Source organism: Orcinus orca, chromosome 5, assembly GCF_937001465.1.
Source record: "Orcinus orca chromosome 5, mOrcOrc1.1, whole genome shotgun sequence".
NCBI classification, from domain to species: Eukaryota; Metazoa; Chordata; class Mammalia; order Artiodactyla; family Delphinidae; genus Orcinus; species Orcinus orca.
This window is the reverse complement of record NC_064563.1, coordinates 19,230,368-19,251,126: the sequence shown is the minus strand read 5'-3', so window position 1 is coordinate 19,251,126 and position 20,759 is coordinate 19,230,368. Positions and strand designations below refer to the sequence as shown.

The following is a 20,759-nucleotide window of genomic DNA, read 5'->3' as shown; positions in this document are numbered from 1 at the left end:
GTACCTGTGGCAACAAATGTGTAGATATATCAGAAATAGTATTTGTTTGTATTAAAATATATTCCCCATGCCTTCCAATTCCTACCTGATGGAGCAGGCATTTTGCACTCTGGTGTGGATACGGAGTAACAATTTGTCCATTCTAGTCAACTGTCTTGACTACCCAGGCGAAGCAATTTCCCACCAGGTTAAACAACCTTCCAAAGCCTTCTTTCTGCTCCCCTTACTTCCTGGCCTGTATCCTTAGTACGTAGTTTGTAAACATTATCACAGAGGGTTTGGTACTTTAATTTGTGCATCTAAAAGGTTGGACAAAATTAACCATGTTTGCCCTTCAGTACATTAGATCTGCAGCTACGTTAGTTGTCTCTGTGTCTTTAGATTTTGCAAAAGGGAACTGAAATCCAGCAAATCGTATTAGAAGCCCATTCAAAAAGTGAACAAAAAAGCAAATGAAAACCACCCAGAACGACGTGGTGTATTTTTCACTTTGTGTTTTGTAGGCATAAGTCCCTTCTTTGTAATTTGCAATTTTTTCTGAGAGGCGGTGGATTTTCACTTCAGAGGCAAACAGTATCATGACAAGACAGCCGCAGGAGCCTGCAAGAGAAAGAACAAACAGCATGTTGGGACAAATATTTCCTGATTGTAAGGGACAGGAAAGACGGTTTGTGTGCAAACTAAAGAAAGCCTTTTCCCGTTATCCTCATTTGCATTTTTCTGCAAAAATATATTTCAAATTTTTAATCCCGAGCCTGGTTCTCCAACCAATGGCTGGTAGCGCCCGGGTTATGGTTCTGCGTGAGAAGACTTTTGGGGGTGGTGTGGGTAGAATCAAGCCGATCTTACAAAGACCGGGAGATGTTCCACTTCGCGTGAGGAGAAGGCTGAATTGCTGGGCACCTTAAAAGCGCAGTGGTGGGATCAGGCTATAAAGCAGCCACTGCTATGGTGTGGCTTCAAAAGAACGATTTCTCTGTACTTCACAGGTCATGCAGAATAAATGGCAGTCATCCAGCCCCCTTGTGAAAGGGCTGAGGGTTTCCTTCAGAAGGCTTACATGGCTTCTCCCCCTCCTTGGGCTCCCACCTGGCCACAGCTGCCCAGATGCGTACCTGAGCAAAGGCAGCCATGGATAAGGTGTCAAGGCGGAGAGTATCTGTTCTCCTTGTTTGTAACAGAACTCAGGATTTTTACCTGGGCATGTGGCTGACTTGAATGAGGGCTACATTGGTTGAGGGGGACTGGGATGTAGGGGCCAGAAAGTTTCCTTGAAGTGTGCAGTATTAGGGGCCTGCACTCTCTTTCCCCTGTCCTCCTTCCTGTAGCTGAAATATGGATGCAATGGCTGGAGCACCAGCAGACGTTTTGGACAAGGTGGCCTTAGAAATGGAAGCCATATATTATGGAAAAACAGAAAGGGAGGAATTTTGGATATCAGACATCGGGAGCCACCAGTGTCTTCAGTGGACTTTAACCTCTAGATTTTTGTGTGAGAGAATAATAAACATGTATTTTTTAACCCATTATTATTTAATTAATTTATTTATTTTTGGCTGTGTTGGGTCTTCGTTGCTGTGCATGGGCTTTCTCTAGTTGGGCGAGCGGGGGCTACTCTTCGTTGTGGTGCGTGGGCTTCTCATTGCGGTGGCTTCTCTTGTTGCGGAGCACAGGGTCCAGGTGCGTGGGCTTCAGTAGTTGTGGCACGTGGGCTCAGTAGTTGTGGCTTGTGGGCTCTAGACCTCAGGCTCAGTAGTTGTGGCGCACGGGCTGAGTTGCTCCGCAGCATGTGGGATCTTCCCGGCCAGGGCTCGAACCCGTGTCCCCTGCATTGGCAAGCGGATTCTTAACCACTGCGCCACCAGGGAAGCCCTATTATTATTATTATTTTCCCCTTATTTATCACTCATTGGTAACCTACTCTAATCTTAAGTGGTGTGGCTGTGGCCTGGATGAGATCTCTGCAGGACAGGAGCACGTCATATTGAGTGGTGCCTGGAAACTCTAATAGTCCCTCTCCCGTGAGGATGGAGAATGAGAGCCCCCCAGATGGGTGGATGGCACGGGGGCAGAAGCAGGTGGCAAGAGGGGCAGAGTCAGGGACATCGAGGAGAGCTGGGGCTCCCAGGGCTCCCACAGCTCCATCTGCATCCTAGGCCATCACAGTGGGGTGCTAGTTAACAGGAAACTTGCTGAGATGGTTTTCAGACTTTGGTCAAATCAATTTGGGTTCAAACCCTGATTCCGCCAGTAGCTATGTGAAAGTCGTCAATTTTAACCTCCAAGCCTCCACTTCCTTGTCTATAAAATGTGGACAATAAAGATGATTCAAGATTAACATTTGGTATTAGAATTGGCACATAGAAGTGCTCACTAACTGGTAGCTGTTCCTCTGGTTTTTATGTATTTTTTCATCTTGCAAGTCTTCGTTCCACCACACGCCAAAAAACCCCTGAATCCATCAGATAGGCCACGCCAGAGAACGTACTGATACTATAGCGCCTCGTTCCTCCACATGCCCTCCCATTAGGTTTATGACTCCTTGAAGAGGGGTAAGTGCTTTTGCCTTCAATTACAGTTAATTCAAATGCCCTGGGAGCAGCAACATAGTGGCTTAAGTTCCCATTCATTAATTCACTCATTCATTTATTCCATGAGACTTATTATGGGCCAAGCATGGGAATAGTGGTGGAGATTTCAACATTAAAGAAAATGCAGATGGTTTCTGCTGTAACAGAGTATAATCGGGCAGGGAACTCAGATAAAACAGTTGTAAACCAATTGCAGTGGGTGTCATAGTAAGGGAGGTGCAGGTAGCTATTACTGAGTAGGTGGGCAGCATCCTAGAAGGTCCTTTGGAGGTAGTTGTAGGAAAAGTTAGCAAAGGGAGGTTGGGCCATGTGGGGAGAACGCTCCAGACATGAGGTGCTACCATGCAAATGATGTTCCCATTCCTTTTCCGAAGGCTGGGTTTGGGTTGGTAAGATGGAGGTGGGGTTGGTTTGGGGGTGAGGAGGAAAGGTGAAATTCTATTTCTTCTGTGAGAATTTCACCTGGGACCGGCTCCCGCCACCATCATACATCCCCAAGTAATTAAGTGATATAATTTTCTTGAAACGTCACTTCCCACCAGCCTTGGAGAATATTCCTTTGTAAAAATTGTCAGCCTATTTTTGTATTCTGAGCTTAAAACCAGAGCTCTCCCCTGGCAATACTGTATTATTCCTTTATTGTTAGATCCAACAAAAAGGCTGAGATGCTGTTTTCTCTTTATCTTTTATTTGAAAATTGTGGAGAAAATGCCATTGCTTTTACCATGAGAACCTCTTTGTGTGAGGAGATGGTGAATTTCAGACAGAAGCGAAACACTGTATTTCCCTGGTGCTTGAAAGGAAAATTCAAGCTCGGTTTTCTTTTTCAAGTTGTTAAATATTTTAAAGGTACTGCTTTGTTAAGGAGAAAGCATCACACTGAGACTGCATTTCAAATTCTTAAAGTAAAAGTTGCTTGGGTATCTAAGACCCATAGCCCTTCACTGGAGCTAATACTTCAAGCATGCAAGCTCCCCAAACACGATATAGCTGTTAAGAGGACGGTCTGAGATTCTGCTCTTGGAGTCTGGGGTTGTCCGTGAGGTCAACTGGGTCATTTCAGAGTCAGAGCATGGAAACCCAGCCTGAGTCTCTGCCAACCCCTCAGTGACGCTAGGACACGCAGAGGGAAACAACTCAGTGTGAATTTAGGATATTTTTGCCTCTCTCTGTCCCTGGCTCTAAATGAAATGTGGGACCACCAATACCTATTTACGGATTATGGACCAAAAGATACCCAAGAAAGGGCTTCCCTGGTGGCGCAGTGGTTGAGAGTCCGCCTGCCGATGCAGGGGACGCGGGTTCATGCCCCGGTCCGGGAAGATCCCACATGCCGCGGAGCGGCTGGGCCCGTGAGCCATGGCCGCTGAGCCTGTGCGTCCGGAGCCTGTGCTCCGCAACGGGAGAGGCCACAAGAGTGAGAGGCCCGCTACTGCAAAAAAAAAAAAAAAAAAAGAGATACCCAGAAAGAGTTTCTGTTAGTGGCCTGGCCGCTGGGGACATGAAGAGAGGTGTGTAAGGGATGTGAGTGGTGGTGGGAACAGGGCTCAGCACGTTTTCCGGTCTGGCCCTTCGCTTCCAGCAAGGGGGCTCCTGCTATGGGTCCCACATTTAGAGGGTCCTGCTCTCTCTCCTGTTGACACCCCTCCCCATGGGGTGAGGAATGCTTGATGTCAATGGGATGGGGCCATCTGGAGTCCCTGACCCCATGCCAGATGGTACCCCTGGGACCCAGGAACTTCCTCCACAAACAGCCCTGAGCACACTTCCTGGGCTGGCACGAGCATCTTCCCTGGGTCCATTTACACAGGGGTGGATTTTGTGGCTTCTGCTGTAGGCCTGAGGGTGGCCAAGGAACAGCTGTTTGGGGGGCATGGTCAGAGCTCGGATATGCGGTGGAGTGTTCACACACTTATGCTCGAGGCCCTTTACGGCGTGGATGGAACCAGCCACGGGAAGAGAGACGAATAGACAGGGCTCGGCCCTCCTCTCATCACCACATCAGCTGCAGAATTCCCAGGGCTCAAGAAGTCTAAATCTGAATCTGGCCTCCAGGTCCAGGTCCTAGAGAGACGTGTGTCAAGGGTGAAGGATAAACATGTTTCACTGAACAGTCTATTAGCTTATAACTTTTAAATGATGAGACGCGTGGTATGTGGGCTTTCATTCGTGCTCTTGCCCAAGGGTTAGGAGGATCAAGCCTGCATGCTTCCTCCCAGTTACCCATGTCCCCCAAGAGCCCAAACTCAGCTGGGGCCATTTGGACAGATTTCCCCCTTGTCTGTCTATCTGACCAACACTGCTGCAGCTCATAAGAAAGGTTAAAGTTTACACCAAATTTAGGGAAACCTGACAAGCCTTGCTCAAGCTAGAATTTGGAATATAACCAGGCATACGAGGTTTTGCTGCCGGGTGTCTTACTCAAAGACGAGCCATTTTCCTTTCATGTGTTTGATTTCCCCACCATCTGGCTGGTACCGTAGTGTTTTTTTTTTTTTTTTTTCCCTTCTCCTTTTAATGACTTTGATTACTGAGTTAATTTCTGACTGAATAAGAGAGCTGAGTTATAGGGCTGTCACACCATGAATTATAAGTCAATTAACAAACATGTGTCATGTACTAGACACTACACACTCAGGGCTCTCCTCTGGCAGCTGAGACTACAGAATCGGTCACCTCTCCCCCCCCAGTCCCTTACAATATAGGGAATGAAGCTCACAGCCAACAAGAAAGCTGCTTCTTTATCCCTCGGTGACCTCTGAGAGTGACTATACTTTATGGGTGGGAAGATCCTGCCAGGGTCCATGGGAGTCTAGGGTACCATGGGTTTCAGTAGACATGTGTTCTCAAAGGTGAAAAACACCTCTGAAACTTTCTCCTATTATCACTAAGATTGCATCTGGGAAATAGTAAATTCGAATTTCTATTCCATTTAAAGTAATGGCCAAGATTTCCAGAAAGCTAACATGTCATCTTTAAACTCTCTTAGAGATGATGAGTGGAAGCAAGATTTGCCCCTCCCAAATATACCACTTCAACAGATTGATTATTTTGAATTAAAGTTACTTAAGAAACAACTAGTGCAAGAAGGACACTCTGACCTTCCTCTGTCTCCCTGAAATCAGGAAATAAATTTCCCATATGAAGCCTACCCTCCCTGCACCTGGAGGGTAGAAGGCATCCTTAACACCAGAGATAGGGAATTCAGGACCGAGATGGCTGTATAAACAAACCTTGCTACTTCTTCACTAATTTACTACCCCAAGCCCAAACTACTTTGGTCAGTTTTTCACAAATTTATTGTTTCTTTGTCTGAAGGGTATAAACGCGGCCTGCTTGGGTCAGTTCTTTGAGTCTCATATTTTATGAGCTCCTGTACGTATGAAACAAAATTTGTTCTTCTCCTGTTAACCTGTCTTACGTCAATTTAATTACGAGGCAGCCAAAGAACCTGGAAGGGAAGAGTGAAAACTTTTTCTCCCCTACAATGACAACTGTTAGAGGCATTCCATTTCCTCCACAGAATGATAAGTTGAAGATTTCCTTCTTTAAGGAGTCTTGAGAGACGATACATGGGGTTGAAAAAGCCACTTCAGGTGTAAGTGCTAATTTTCTGTGAAATTATGTAACCTCACTAGAAAGTCAGTTATTATCGGTGAGATCTCCAGCAATGATTTCTTCCCCAAATGGAAGCTGCTCCAATTCCAAACTGCTTTAGAGACCAATGGCTACCATCTAGACTAGTAAAGCAAGCTAATATCTAAGAGTAGATTTTGAGGTCATAATGGAGAGCAATTTGGTCATGTATTTCCAAAGAGCAGGTGAGGAGGAAGTTATAACACCAGCTGGGTTCGGCTTTTCCCCTTCTGTGATATAATGTCTTCTGTAACGGAGAGTTGAAGAGCCCATATCTAACTTAAGTTTTACAGATGTCATGTTAGTGAGAAGAGTGATTCATGCAAAGATCTTTTTCTCATTTGAACTGATTTTCAGAAAAGGAGATTGTCATGTGTTACTAGAAAATATGTAGAGCTGCTTCTGTTTTATTCATTTACCAACAAATACTTATTGGATGCTGACTGAACTATTCTGGGCACTGGGGATACAGCACGGAATGAAGCAGACAAAAATCCCTATCTTCATGGAGCTCTCAGTGGTAGAGAGAATGGAGAGAGAGGCTATAACAACATAAGTAATTCCATTCTGTAGTTTATCAGAGTGTGATGTGTACTAAGGAGAATAAAATAAAGCAGGGAAGAGGGATGGCCTGGGGAGGCTTCAGTCTTTGCACTTGTGACAGGACAAGACTGAGCATCTCCTTGCACCAGCTCATGCACGGCCGGGCCCCGTGCAAAGTGAGTTAAATAGTCCTTCTGTCGCGTCCTTGCCGTGAATGACCTGAATGCAATCCCGTCACTACGTTTCTGCCCCTTCAGATGCTGCCCTGTATCTCAAAACAAAATTCCTTGTCCGTTGACCATCACGGGCTGGCTAATATTACTTCTCTTCCTTCTGTGACCTCCTTCCAAAGTTTATGCTGAGAAACTAGTCTTTTTGTTGCTGACTTTTCCTACGACCAATCCTATCCTTCCTCAGGCTCTGTGGCTTTAATGCCCAGGTGTCCCTGGATCTTTCTCAGACTCTGAACAACAGCTCCTCCATAAGGACTGAAGTGGAACTAAGTTGCAGATGTTTTTTCACCAACAGTTGCAGAATAATATGCCCTAGACTTATTACAGAGGCCAGGGTGTGATTAATACTGAAACTGATATATGACGTGAAGCACCCTTCTATCCCTGGGCTGCTCTTTATTTTCCTGTCTTCTTGTTTTACCTATGACTGGGCTTATTTATGTTCCATGCCACGGCTGTAATTTTCCTAATTAATTATGTCCACATTAGGAGTATCCCCTTTTTAAAGAAAGGCCGTTGTTTTCTTTGTTTGCCTTGCTTGGTGTAACTCAAACATGATGCTACATGTAAGACAAGGCATAATAAATACGCTTTGCAGTAAGTCCACATTTCGGTGGTTTCCGTCACCTCTAAAAGGCCTGAACCAATACATTTCATAGCATCCTCAGGGAATATTCCCTGAACTGTCTAGGATGTCCCACTAAGGATCCATGGCGAGTCTTCCACGTAACCTGCTCTCTTACATGCATATGTGGGTCAGACTCTATCGTCAATTGGGAACCTTCTCGAATGGAATGTGTAAAAGGCATATATCAGTGCTCCAGCGTGAAACTATGGGTCTAGCGGCTGCTATACTCAGCTTCTCCTATTTGAGCACCTGCTCTTTCTCCACCTCCTTAATTTGAGGGCCTCTCTCTCTCCTACTGTGTTATAAACCTTGAGGAAAGTGTTTTTCACCCTGTTTTCCCCATTCTGCCTTCCCCTGCCACCCTTCCCTCCCTCTCATTGACGCTCGCAGGTGGCCTCCCTTTCCCATACTTCATTGTTGATCTGTACTCTTTTTTTTTTTTAACTTTTAATTGGAGTAGAGTTGATTTACAATGTCGTGTTAGTGTCTGGTGTACAGCAAAATGATTCAGTTATTTATATATATATATGTATGTATGTATGTATATATGTTCTTTTTCATATTCTTTTCCATTATGGTTTATTACAGGATACTGACTATGGTTCCCTGTGCTCTACAGTAGGCCTTGCTGTTTATCTGTTTGTTTGTTTGTTTGTTTGTTTTTGTGGTACGCAGGCCTCTCAATGTTGTGGCCTCTCCCGTTGCGGAGCACAGGCTCTGGACGCGCAGGCTCAGTGGCCATGGCTCACGGGCCCAGCCGCTCCGTGGCATGTGGGATCTTCCCGGACCGGGGCACGAACCCGTGTCCCCTGCATCGGCAGGCGGACTCTCAACCACTGCGCCACCAGGGAAGCTCTGTTTATCTGTTTTATATCTAGTTGTCAGTATCTGCTAATCCCAGACTCCTAATTTATCCCTTCGCCACCCCCTTCCCCCTTTGGTAACCATAAATTTGTTTTCTATTGTTGGCCTGTACTCTTGAAACATCCCCCTCTTATAGCCTCTGGGACACCACGTCTCCTGATTTTCCTTCATCCTCTCCAGACACACCTAGTCAGTGTCCTTTGCTGCCTCCTTCTCCTCTTTCTTCTCAACCCCAAAATTAACTGATGGTGTTATTCAGGGATTGGTCCTAGGCCAATTTTTCTCTATCTACATTCTTTTCCTAGATGATCTCACCCATGTTCATTGCTTTGAGTGATATCTATATCCTGACAACTCTTAAATTTATGTTTTTTGTCTAGACCTCTTCTCCTGAGCTCCAGACTCATATATCTGACTGTCTACTTGAAATGTCCTCTTGAACATCTCATAGGATCTCAAACTTGACATGCCCTAAATGGAACACTTGATTTCTAATGCTAAGCTCCTCACCTCATTTCTTTTTTGCCCTAAACTCTAAGCCTGTTCCTCCCCTGTCTTATTCAGCTGGGTTAATGCCACCACTGTCTACTAATTGCTTAAGCTACCTACAAAACATTTTGGATCTACTTTCAAAATGCTTTTAGGATACATTCATCTCTCTCCATCTCCAATGCAATAGCCTAGTCTTTCACCAGACATTTCTTAAAAGGGAAATCAGTTGGACTTCCCTGGTGGTGCAGTGGTTAAGAATCCGCCTGCCAATGCAGGGGACACGGGTTCGAGCCCTGGTCCGGGAAGATCCCACATGCCAGGGAGCAACGAAGCCCATGTGCCATAACTACTGAGCCCACGTGCCATAACTACTGAAACCCACGCGCCTAGAGACCGTGCTCCACAACAAGAGAAGCCACAGCAATGAGAAGCCCGTGCACCACAACGAAGAGTAGACCCCGTTCGCCGCAACTAGAGAAAGCCCACGTGCAGTAACGAAGGCCCAATGCAGCCAAAAATAAATAAATTTATAAAAAATTAAAAGGTAAATCAGCTATCAGACAGCTTCTTAAGGACTTTCAGAAGTGTCTCATTGCAATTAGAATCCATTCTGAAAGAGTTGCCTTGGCTTTTGAGGTCTGACATTAACTGACGTCAACTGATCTAATTTTTTTTTTTTTTTGGCCATTTTCCCCTCACTGCCTGTTCTCCAGCCACATGGGCCTTCTTTCAGTGCCTACAACAAGCTGGCCTAGCATCCTCATGTGTGTTTTTTCCTCTCCTTGGGAAGTTCTCTGAGGATCCTTAGCTCTTTTGTATCTTTAGAACTCAGCTACCTGGAGTAGCCTTTGCCGACCACCATATCAAGACCCGATCTTCCCTTCCCTTCATTCTCTATCATGACAGCCTGTTCATCACCATTATTATGATCTTTAATTCCCTGGGTAAACTTCTGTTGACTCTCCCACTAGATTTTAGCCTCCACGAAGGCAGGACTGTGTGCCTGATGGGTTGTGGTAACACCAGTACCTCTCGTAATGGCTGCTACGTGGTGGCACTCAGTCAGCGTTTGTTGAATAAATGAAATGAGTGCACCTGTATCAGTGGTTCTTGACACTGGTCACACATTAGAATTATTACCTACGAAACCTTAAAAAAAAAAGAAAAAAGACCAGTGCCCAGGCTCCACCCCCAGAGACTCCAATTTGTGATGTGGGACCAGCATCAGTATTTTTGGAACTTACTTCTGGTGATTCTAATGCGTGGTCCAGGAAGAGAATCACTGTCCAAAATGAACCATGGGAGATCATTAAGATATTACTAAAATCCTAACTCAGGGAAAGACTTCTCAGGCCTGGGTTATGATTGACAAGATGAGAAAGAGCAAATTAACTGACTTGGGTGGGTTTCATGGAACAATGATAGTGGGAAGAAAAGTTACATGAAGAAGGCTGAGGAATGTGAACCAGACTGAAGGCCGTGAGAAGTGGAAGAGGCACTTTTCTGGTCCAGGAGGGCAACAGGATATTGGGCTGCAAGGACAAGCAGGCTGTGGTGACAAACTGTTGCTGACCTCATCCAGAAGTTGGCGCCCTTTTTCCTTTTCTCCCCCTGAGGTCTGGCTTGCAGTGCATCAGGGAACTCAAGGAGATGCCCACAGCATTGTTACTCTAGGCCGCATGCAAGGTCCCAGACAGACAAGCCGGAAGAGCTCCTTTCCCTTCTCTTCCTCCCCAAGGAGGATGCCAAGCCTGGGGGTCCCATCCAGCCGGGAGGTAGACAGCTGAAGAAAGAGCCCTGGTGTGACATCAGCACAAGGAAAGGTGGCATCTTGGGGAACCCAGGGCTGAGTAGGAGGAGAAGAAGAAAAGGGAGGAAGGAGTTTTTCTCTGCTGGCTATGAGGGAGGCCGCCGGGGTAGAGAAACGGGGAAGGAAACTCAGCAGAAGAGAGCTGCCCCAGGGGAAGGAGGTCTCTAGTGAAGTGTGACTCCCACGGGCATTAAGGGACCCCCCCCCCCCCCCAATATACAGGCTCTGGCCTCTGAGTGTGTGATTCATTGCCTCACATTCCGAGTGTTTGTGATAAGGGCCGTGAAATCCCCACCTTTCCACGAGTGGGGTTTAAAGCTGGGGTCTCTGTGAATATTACAACTTTCGATAAACTTTTCCAAGCCTCCAGGGGCTTACGGGTACTGTATGTAGATCAAAGGGAATGAAGTAGTTAGTCTGTGATTCACGAGTGACCTGTTACCTCTAGAGGTCACAAACTGTCGGTCCATCTGACCTTCAAACATGTTTCGTTGTCAGGCACAGTTTTTTAAAAATTGTTGAAAATTCTGGTTTTTAAAAATAAGAATTCTTATTTTAAAAATAAGAATGTTAGGGCTTCCCTGGTGGCGCAGTGGTTGAGAGTCCGCCTGCCGATGCAGGGGACACGGGTTCGTGCCCCGGTCCGGGAAGATCCCACATGCCGCGGAGCGGCTGGACCTGTGAGCCATGGCCGCTGAGCCTGCGCATCTGGAGCCTGTGCTCCGCAACGGGAGAGGCCACAACAGTGAGAGGCCCGTGTACCGCAAAAAAAAAAAAAAAAAGAATTTTTAAAAGAAACAGATAATCTGGAAACACTAGGCCTTTATCCTCTGTGAGACGCAGATCTGGAGCTGGCTCCTTCTTTCCTTTCTCCCTCTCTCTTCCTTCCCTCGTCCACAGACCTTTATTGAGCACCTTTTGCAACAAGTTCAAGGATAAATACAGTACAGTGTGAGCCCAGGGCCTGTGTTCCCGCATATATTTCTGTGCTCAGGTTTTCTCTGCACTAGACTTGGCCAAAAGCCGAGATAAGATCTGGGACTTGGATTAAAGTCTGCATTCTCTGAGTCATCCTGCTTTTCAAATACCGTTCGTTTGGTCGTCCGTTAGAACGGTCAAATAATTTGTCTTCCAAATGGGCTGTTCTCAGTTTCATTCGGAAGCCAGAGTGTGAGATGGCTGTGCCACTTAATAAGCGGTGGTGTCTTGGCATCAAACCAGCTCTTCTTTTCTGTGCTTTGTGATGTTGGGTGCAGACTCCCCCCACTCTGGTTCTGCCTTGTCACCTGCCCCAGTCCTACCAACAGGGAGGATACCAGGGCAGGGGAGGAAGGTCTGGCTGGCCTTGCCATGAGGTAGCACTTCTCTGGGCCTCAGCTGAGGAGTTCCCAAGCCCTTTCCACATTGCCAGAGCTGCCTGCTCCTGTCACATGACAGTGCCACCTCCTCAGAGGTCTGAGACCCAGTGCCCCGCGGCCTCTCCTTAAGCCTCTAGGTTCTGGTAACACTAAACGCTTCCCTGGGTTCCCTAGCCCTAGGGCTGGCCACTGCTTTGTGACATGGCCATCTCTGAGTTACCTCAGCGTCTCCTTGTTTTTCAGTCCTCCAACGTCTATTTAATCAACTCCCTATAGCCCTGGTTCTCAAACCTGAACTGGCATCAGAATTACCTGGAGGGCTTGGTGAAACACAGACGGCTGGGCCCTACTCGAGAGTTTCTGATTCAGGCAGTCTGGGGTGAAGCTGGAGAATTTGCTTTTCTATCAAGATCCCAGGTGATGCAGGTGCTGCTGGTCTGGGGACTCCCCTTGAAGAACCACTCCTGAACATTATATTCCCTCTGTTAAAATAGTGTGTATCCTGTTGTCTAGTTGGTCCCTGGTTGCTTCAAGGGCCTTCACTAAAACAGCACACCACCCAGATGCTCCAGTTTGGTTTGCTGTCGTGGGTGGGGTGAAGTAATCCCAATACCCACTTCTAACCTGACCTTCCCTTGAGATTGAACTGCTACCTCTGTCTGTCTGTGTGTACCCTGTATTTGCGTTCTAGCTCCTCTGCCCTGATTGCAAAGCTCTTGGCCTTCCTTTACATTATTCTGTTCCCTCTCTTTGGATCTTGTCCCACCGCCTCTGCAGGTCTACTCTGCTAATTCCATCCCATTCGCATTCTGTGCTGTTTAAGTGACCGGCTTAACATCTCCTTCTGGGCTTGCTTTCGCAAGTCAGTGAATACGTATTGAATCGTTTACTGTGTGCAGAGGCCCATGCTGGGTACTTTCCCTAGCCATCCAAAGATGAGAAGGACTTAGACACTGCCGTCATAGGGTAATCATTTCTGCACAATTGAAACTGTATTATTTGCTTGTGAAAAATATGGAGAAAATATTAGCAGAACCTCCGCTAGAGAGAGAACTATTTTGGTTGGGTAAATAATTTGAATAGCAAGATGTAGATGGTGGAAGACCCCAAGAGGTTGAGACAGGCTGAGACCTGGGCCCCTTTGTCTCCTCGAGCAAAAGAATACAAAGAAACTACAAGGGACTAAAAATCACTGCACGCATGTGCACGTGGGGCAAATTATGAACAATAAGATACAAAAAGGTCAGAGCGCAGCTGCCACTTCTGAGTTGCGGGGAGCAAAAGCGGGGTACTGCGCAGGATCCCTTCACACAGCACCACCAAGGGGGTGAGCAGACCACCTGTCACCCCTCCAGCCTGACCCACCGATCTGCTCCCACCCTCACCCCATTTAAGGAACCGGCTCCCCCCACCTCAGCGAGCAAGCTAGGGCACCTGTTACTTGGTGTTACTCCCTTGTGCTTCAGCACAAGTCCCAGTAAAGCCTTGCCTGAATTCCGCATTTTACCAATTTCTATTGATTAAGGAGCCCAAGAACCCAGGTTGGTAACAAAGGGTGCTCAAGTGATCGTGAATAGAGGCTCATATACTGCTTTCTAAGACAAGGGAGCACCCGTTAACTACAAGGCTTTGTTTGATAGAGAGGGAGCTCTGAGAGTTTGTGGCTGGAGTTGAATTGTGCAGGGAGAAGGGAGTGGTGTCAAGAGAGGGAAGGGGCCTGGTGGCCTGGGGGCTGGGGGCTGGGGGCTGGCAGCCAAAGGGCAGCTGCGGAGAAGCAGAGAGTCTGATATGGATCTCCAATACACTGTTTGCTGGTGTGAGTTATATTCTCTCTCATCTCTCCATGAAATCACTAATACAATGACTTGCTTCCTGGGGCTATGACAAAGCATTGAGTCTTTTTTGCAAGTTTGGAGTGGGGTGAAATCAGAGACCTCCCACTGAAGGATGGTGCATGTGAGTTATGTAGACACTTTCGACTTTCTCATCTCTTTCTCTTTCTTGTAAATATATCCTAAGCACCCTGTGGCACTGACTGGGTTTTATATTGTTTCCCATCAGCCCTAGTTACTGAGTAGGACGTGTTTATTAATGAACTAATTTTGGGGTTTAGAGTTTTCTCCTCGCCCAGATACACCTACTTAGGCTACACAAAGACCCTATAGGCCTGAATATGGCAACTCATGTGTGGGTGGAACACTGGCTCTTTACTCTTTTTTCATGGCTTTTATTTATTCTTCTGATTAGGAATAAATAAAGGCACATTACTGAATGTTTGGAAATAGTAAAAAGTATGAGAAAAAATGAAAATCACCCATAATTTTACTGCTCAGAGATAACTACTACCAACAGAATACATTCTCTTTCTCTCTCTCTCTCTATGTGTGCGTGTGTGTATATATATATGTGTGTATTTATGTATCTATATATGGAGGCTATATATATGGAGAGTCTATATACAATATATGTATATATTCTCTATATTTATATATAAAATCAAATTAGGTTCATGTTTATAAAATCTTATATACGGCTTTTTTCACTTAACTTTTTGATACAAGCACTTGTCCTTTTGATTTCATCTTCTTCAAAAATATAGTTCAATGCCATCTAGTCAAATAGATCACCAGAATGAATTTATTGAATTCCCTATTGTTGGATAATTATAGTTATCTCCACTCTTTGCTCTCATAGATAGTGCCACCGTGGACATCCACGTATATGTACTGTCACTTTACATTTGGGTAGCTCTGTCTTTTGCACATTGAAAAGCGCATTTGTCTTCAGAGGTAGAATTCTGTACTCACCGGAAATGAAGCTCAAGAGATACAACCCCAGTGGACCATGCAGGGTTTCAAAGGGCTTGCCGAAAGCATTGTACATGAAGAAGGCCGTCCCCACCAGGGTTAAAACGATGAGGATCGTGGAGAAAAGAATGACATTGACGTGGATACTCACTGGGATGGCTTTGAGCAAATCTGGGAAAACTGAAGATAAAACAAAGATTAGAGGAAATTTCATCAGCGGTCATCTGCAAGTGTAATTTTAAAAAATTAAATCCTTTTTTTTAACTTCAAAAATCACTAAAATCCTTCAGAGGAATACATTCTCACTTACTAATTTACAAGGGGTTTACAAAAAGGTTTAAACATGGGATTATTTTATAGAACTCACCAGTAAAAACTAGCAAAGGGGGAGATTTGAGGGAATTTTTTTTTTTTTTGCCCTCGCTCATATGTAATTACTTAAATAAACAAGTGCTGGCTTTATAATCAAAATCTATACATTTTGATGACCAAACTTTTAATGACATTTCTCATTAGTCTTTAAAAAAAAAAGGTCTATCTTAACTTGTAATGACATTTCCAGAACTGGGGGAGTTCAAACGTCAGGAGGTTTCTATATTTCCTTTGATACAAAAACAAAAATTGTTCCTTGTTCACACCAAGATTAAAGAATGGGGTATTTTCAGTCAACTTCAATATTTTGATGTAGCACAAGCTGTGGGAAAATAATTTCTGGTGATACAAGAAATATTTTCCATTTAGAAAACACGCCAAATCTATTTCTAGATTTTGCGTTCAGGGCAAGTTTTTCTTGTTTGCAGAAGAGATGAAATACTTTATAAATGTAGGATTTCTCTTATCTGGTGAGTCGTCAGCATGTTAGCGTCAGTGAATCTGGAAAAACCAAACTGGAGAAGTTTAGTTTAGTCCATTTTAGTTTCCCAGACTTTATTTATTGAGCACCTACTGTGTGCCGGACATTGTTCTAGGCGCTGGAAATAGAGCCATAAAATAAGATAGACAAGGTCCCTGTTGTCTTATGGAGTTTATATAACCTAATGGGAGTTGATAGACAAATAACAGGTAAACAAATGAATGTGATAGTTGATTGCCAAAGAAGGCCACCATCAATTCCTTTCCTCCTTTTACAAACATGTCACTTCTGCTTTAAGAGGTAGAAGTTATTCCTCAGTCCCCTTGAACCTGGGCTGGCTTATGACTGCTCTGACCATTTGAATATGGCAGCAGAAATACATTGTGCCACTTTCAGGCCTGGCTTATAAGAGGACCAACCATTTCCACTTCTTTTCTCTTGGAGACTTGAGCTGCCATGCAGGAAGTCCAGTTCTCTGCTGGAAAAGGAGGCCACCCAGAGGAGCACCGGGGCACCAGACAAGGGAGGGAAGAACCTTAGACATCCAGCCCAGAAAAGCCTCCGGATGACTCCAACCCCAGCCGCTGTTTAACAGCAACAGGGAAAGTCCCAATCAAGAACTGCCCAGCTGAACTGGTAAATTTCTGTTTCAAGCCCCTGAGTTTTGAGCGGCTGTTACCCACTGATAACAAGACACTTTCAGATTGTGATAATGCTGTGGAGAAAGAAAACAGGGTGATGGGGTTTTGAGTGACTGGATGAGTGGATGGGGGTGGTCAGGAAGGTGACACCTGAGCTGACACCTGAATGTTGAGAAGGAAGTGCCTGTATAAAGGTCTGGGGCAGAGCGTTTCAGGGAAGGGGAACGCAGCTGAGGCAGCGGTGTGCCGGTGTGGGCCGCGGTTCCTGGTGAATGAGGTGGAGGAAGAAGTGGGTTTCTGTAGGCTGGGATCAGATTCTCGGCTCCTGCTAGATCCTGGTCTGTTGACCATGGTGGCGGGGGTGGGGGGGGCGGTCTGCCTTTAGGCTAAATCATTTGGAAGCCACTAGAGGTTTTTTTTTTTTTTAACATCTTTATTGGAGTATAATTGCTTTACAATGGTGTGTTAGTTTCTGCTTTATAACAAAGTGAATCAGTCATACATACACATATGTTCCCGTATCTCTTAGTTCCCACTAGAGGGTTTTAAGTAGGAGAGTGACCTAATCTACTTCAGGATGTGAAAAGATCACTCTGCCTGCTGAGTAATGAGTACACAAGGGAGGGGGAAGGGGGAGAGGGGAGGGGGAAGGGGGAGAGGGGAGGGGAAGGGGGAGAGGGGAGGGGAAGGGGGAGGGGGGAGGGGGAGGGGGAGGGGAGGGGGGAGGGGGAGGGGAGGGGGGAGGGGAGGGGATGGGAGGGGAGGGGAGGGGGAGGGGAGGGGGAGGGGAGGGGAGGGGGAGGGGAGGGGAGGGGGAGGGGAGGGGAGGGGAGGGGGAGGGGAGGGGAGGGGAGGGGAGGGGGAGGGGAGGGGAGGGGAGGGGAGGCGGAGGGAGAGGCCAAGGGTGGAAGCGGGGATACTGGGGGTGGGTGTGGGGAGGTGGCAGGTATTTACAGTGATAAGAGATGGAGGCCTGGCCTAAGGTGTAGCAGTAGAAGTGGTGAGAGCTTGTCACATGTGGAGATGGAAGATAGAACTTGTTGAAAGAAAGAAATCGAGGATAACTCCTACTAGAGTAACTGAATAAATGGTGACGCTATTGAGACAGATAAGTAGAAGGAGCAGGTTTGGCCAGGGGAGGGGGAAGTGATGCAAGAGTTCTGTTTTAGATATTTTAAATTTGAGCTGTGTTTCGGATATCCAAGTAGAGACGACAAATAGGATTTGTCTGCAGGTCCAGGGAGAGGGTGGAGGTATTTAAGGAGGTGAAACTAGGGTGAGGAAAGCAAGGTACCTAGGGCAAATAGGGAAACTTAAGGAGACAGTCGCGCTCTGGGGCCAAGCCTGACCTTGCACAAGCCCAAGAGTAAATGCCTCCTTAACTTTTATGACCTAGGTGCCTCCGTGGCCTCACCCTGGTTCTGGAGCTCGTATTTAAAGCCAAGGGAATGGCTATCACCTGTGGAGAAGCTGTAGCTAGAGGAGAGAAGGGCCCAGGAGAGAAAGAGAGCTTGTGAGTTAGGAGCAAATCCATGGATTGGACAGCAGGAAGCCAAGGGAAGAAAATGTTTCAAGGAGGAAGTGGTCGGCTGTGCAAATACATGTCCTAAGGCCACAACGCTGTGCTCCTGACCACGTGTCAGAAAGCAACCAGGTGAAGGAGCTGCAACCTGGTTGAAGGGTTCAGAACAAACCCTTCACCACTGCTAGATATAACTAACTACCTACAGACGTGCATAAAACATGCTTAGCGCTATCAAATAGGGAACATCCTCTCCACAAGTACCGACAAGGTCATTTGTTTGTGCCCTGCCGGTCATTTGACTACTGAGGTTTACTTGCGCTATATTTCTTTTACCTTCCCATAAGAGAAATGCACACTAAATCTATGAGATACCATTTTCCACGAATCATATTTACAAAGATTAAAACGTTTAGTGATATCCTGTGTGAGCTAAGGTGTAGGGAAATGGAGATCCTTGTGCACTTTTCTTGGGAGTGTAAATTGGTACAGCTTCCTTTGGGGCAGTTGGGCGCTACCTATGAAGAATTAAAATGCACATATCCTTTAGCTCAGCAATTTTACTTCCAGGAGTTTATCCTATGGATATTTTGCATATAAATCCAATAAAATATTACAAGGGTATTCATGGCAGCATTTTTTTGGTAAAAACAAAAGGTTGGAAATAACTTACGTGTCTATCAGTATGGCATCCATACAGTAGAATTAAGTCAATGATTTCAAACAATGAAGCAAATCTTTAAGAACAGGTATGGAATTATCATCAAAATGCGATGTTAGATGAAAAAAACACATCAAACAAAGAAAAATGCCTCATTCTATCATTTGGGTAAAAGCCAAAGGAGAATGTATATAATAACAAGTAATTATTTAGGTACTTAACTTATCTGATTTAATTCTCTCAGCAATGCCATGAGATAGGTACTATTATTAGTTCTATTTACCAGAGGAAAAAACTGGGGCTCAGAGGCGATGTGCCCAAGATTTTTACTTAGTAAGTGGCAGAGTACAGACTTGAACTCATGTCCTCACTCTTATCTACCAGGCTACAGCCTGGGGACAGGCATGCTTGTCTAGGTAGAGACTATTTCTAGAGGATTACACATGAAACTGGTAACACTGCTTCTGGGGGAGGAGACTGAGGGATATTTCATTATGTACCTTTTAGTACAGTTTGGAAAAAATCTTTTTACCACTCTGGAGGCATTATCTATTCAATAAATACATGAATACTTTAAAAAAACAAAAGGATAAATGAAGACAAAAAATTCCCACGACTGTTCTAGATTAAAAGGCACTTAGGAGATGTACTAACCAAATGCAACGTGTAGGTATTATTTGGGATCTGAACAAAACTTTATGAAAGACATTTTGAGATAACCAAGGAAAATTGAACATGGACTGAGTTTTAGATGATATTACATAACTATTATTGATTTTGTTGGTTATGTTAAAGGTGTTGTGATTGTGTTTTGAAAAGTCCTTATCAATTAGAAATCAGATGGATGGATAGATGGATGGATGGATGGATGGATGGATGGATGGATAAATATAAAACAAGAAAATGCCTCTGCTTTGTTTGGAAGAGGGTGCAGAGGCACACGGGGTGTGGAAGCGCACAGGGGCTGAGCCTCGGCTGTCAGTGATTCTACTGGTCCACGCTACCCTGTGCTCTGGGGGTGCAGAGCGAAGCAGCTGGTCTATGATCACCAGCCCTCCAGAGATTCCAACTGCTGAGATAGCTCAATCAATCCAACCTGTTATTCTTACACTTGGGTAGCTGTTGACTTGGTTTTGACTAGCAGTTATCAAAAACCTTGCTTCCTTCCATCTCCCCACTTGTAGAAAATGTAGCCACCTCTGTGTGTGATGGGGCAGCTAGGTGAAGCCCCTCTGAAAATTGAGGTTTGTTACCGAATTGAAACAAAGGCAGAAGAAACTGCACTGATTTGCCTCCTGGAAAGAAAAGCCAGAAGCTAAAATAAATTTCATGTGGAGCATATTAATTCTTATGAAGTCTCTTAAAATTCCTACTCTTGTGACAAAGTCACCCAGGAGTGCACTAATCCCTGCATGTTATGCTTACATTTTATCAGGTTTCTTTGTTTGACGAAAATTCCCTGAGTCTGTAATGACCAATCAGAACTCTGATAACAACCCTCCATTTTCCAGCCAACACTAATATGAGTTTTCCTTTGCAGAAGATGAGAGCAGACCATTCAAATAAATACTGGGAGGTGTCACTTTAATGATACTGGATATTGTGTATCTAGGAGGTAGATTTGTCCGGTCTTTTCCATTCTTTGAGGTGTAGGATTACAACACAGGAAAAGGATTTGAACATTTTGATCTGTGGAGGGACTGTCATTAATCCAGCGTTGCTTCTGGCCTTGAGAAATTACTTGATTAGCTGTTGACAAGGGAAAGGGAGTTATTTATGAAAACGGGCAGCCGATGCCACGTTAGCAGCACAGGCTTGGTCTGTGGGTTCAGCGTTACTCTCTCTCTTTCATTCCCTTATCACTGATTTCCTCCATTCTGTCTATGAGTCCGTGTGTCTAGGTTTCCTTATCCTTCAACCACCCCAACCCCTAATTACCCTTCTTTTCTCTTCATTATTTCATTACGAGACTTCCTCAAAGAGAAATATGTGAGTAATAATAATACGAATAAAAATAACAGCCACTAATTATATGGCATTTGCTATGTACCATGTGCTTTAGGTATATTGCATAAATCAACACACTTAATTCTTACAACAATATAAGGAAAGTACTATTT

At 45.2% G+C, this 20,759-nt stretch overlaps 1 protein-coding gene across 2 annotated transcripts in view; it reads right to left on the bottom strand.

The window, feature by feature from the left end:
• Positions 1 to 323: 323 nt before the first annotated feature.
• The window catches only part of CLRN1 (clarin 1), a 37,136-nt gene continuing 16,700 nt past the window's right edge, over positions 324 to 20,759 (bottom strand). The window contains exons 2-4 of one of the 2 annotated variants that reach the window (XM_004278170.1): positions 14,963 to 15,142; positions 13,881 to 13,919; positions 335 to 600 (exon numbers count right to left, since the gene is read on the bottom strand). In XM_004278170.1, coding sequence (XP_004278218.1) covers positions 335 to 600; positions 13,881 to 13,919; positions 14,963 to 15,142 — 485 coding nt within the window. Of the gene's footprint in view, positions 601 to 13,880; positions 13,920 to 14,962; positions 15,143 to 20,759 lie in introns of both variants that reach the window. The other variant, XM_004278171.1, reaches the window with a different exon arrangement.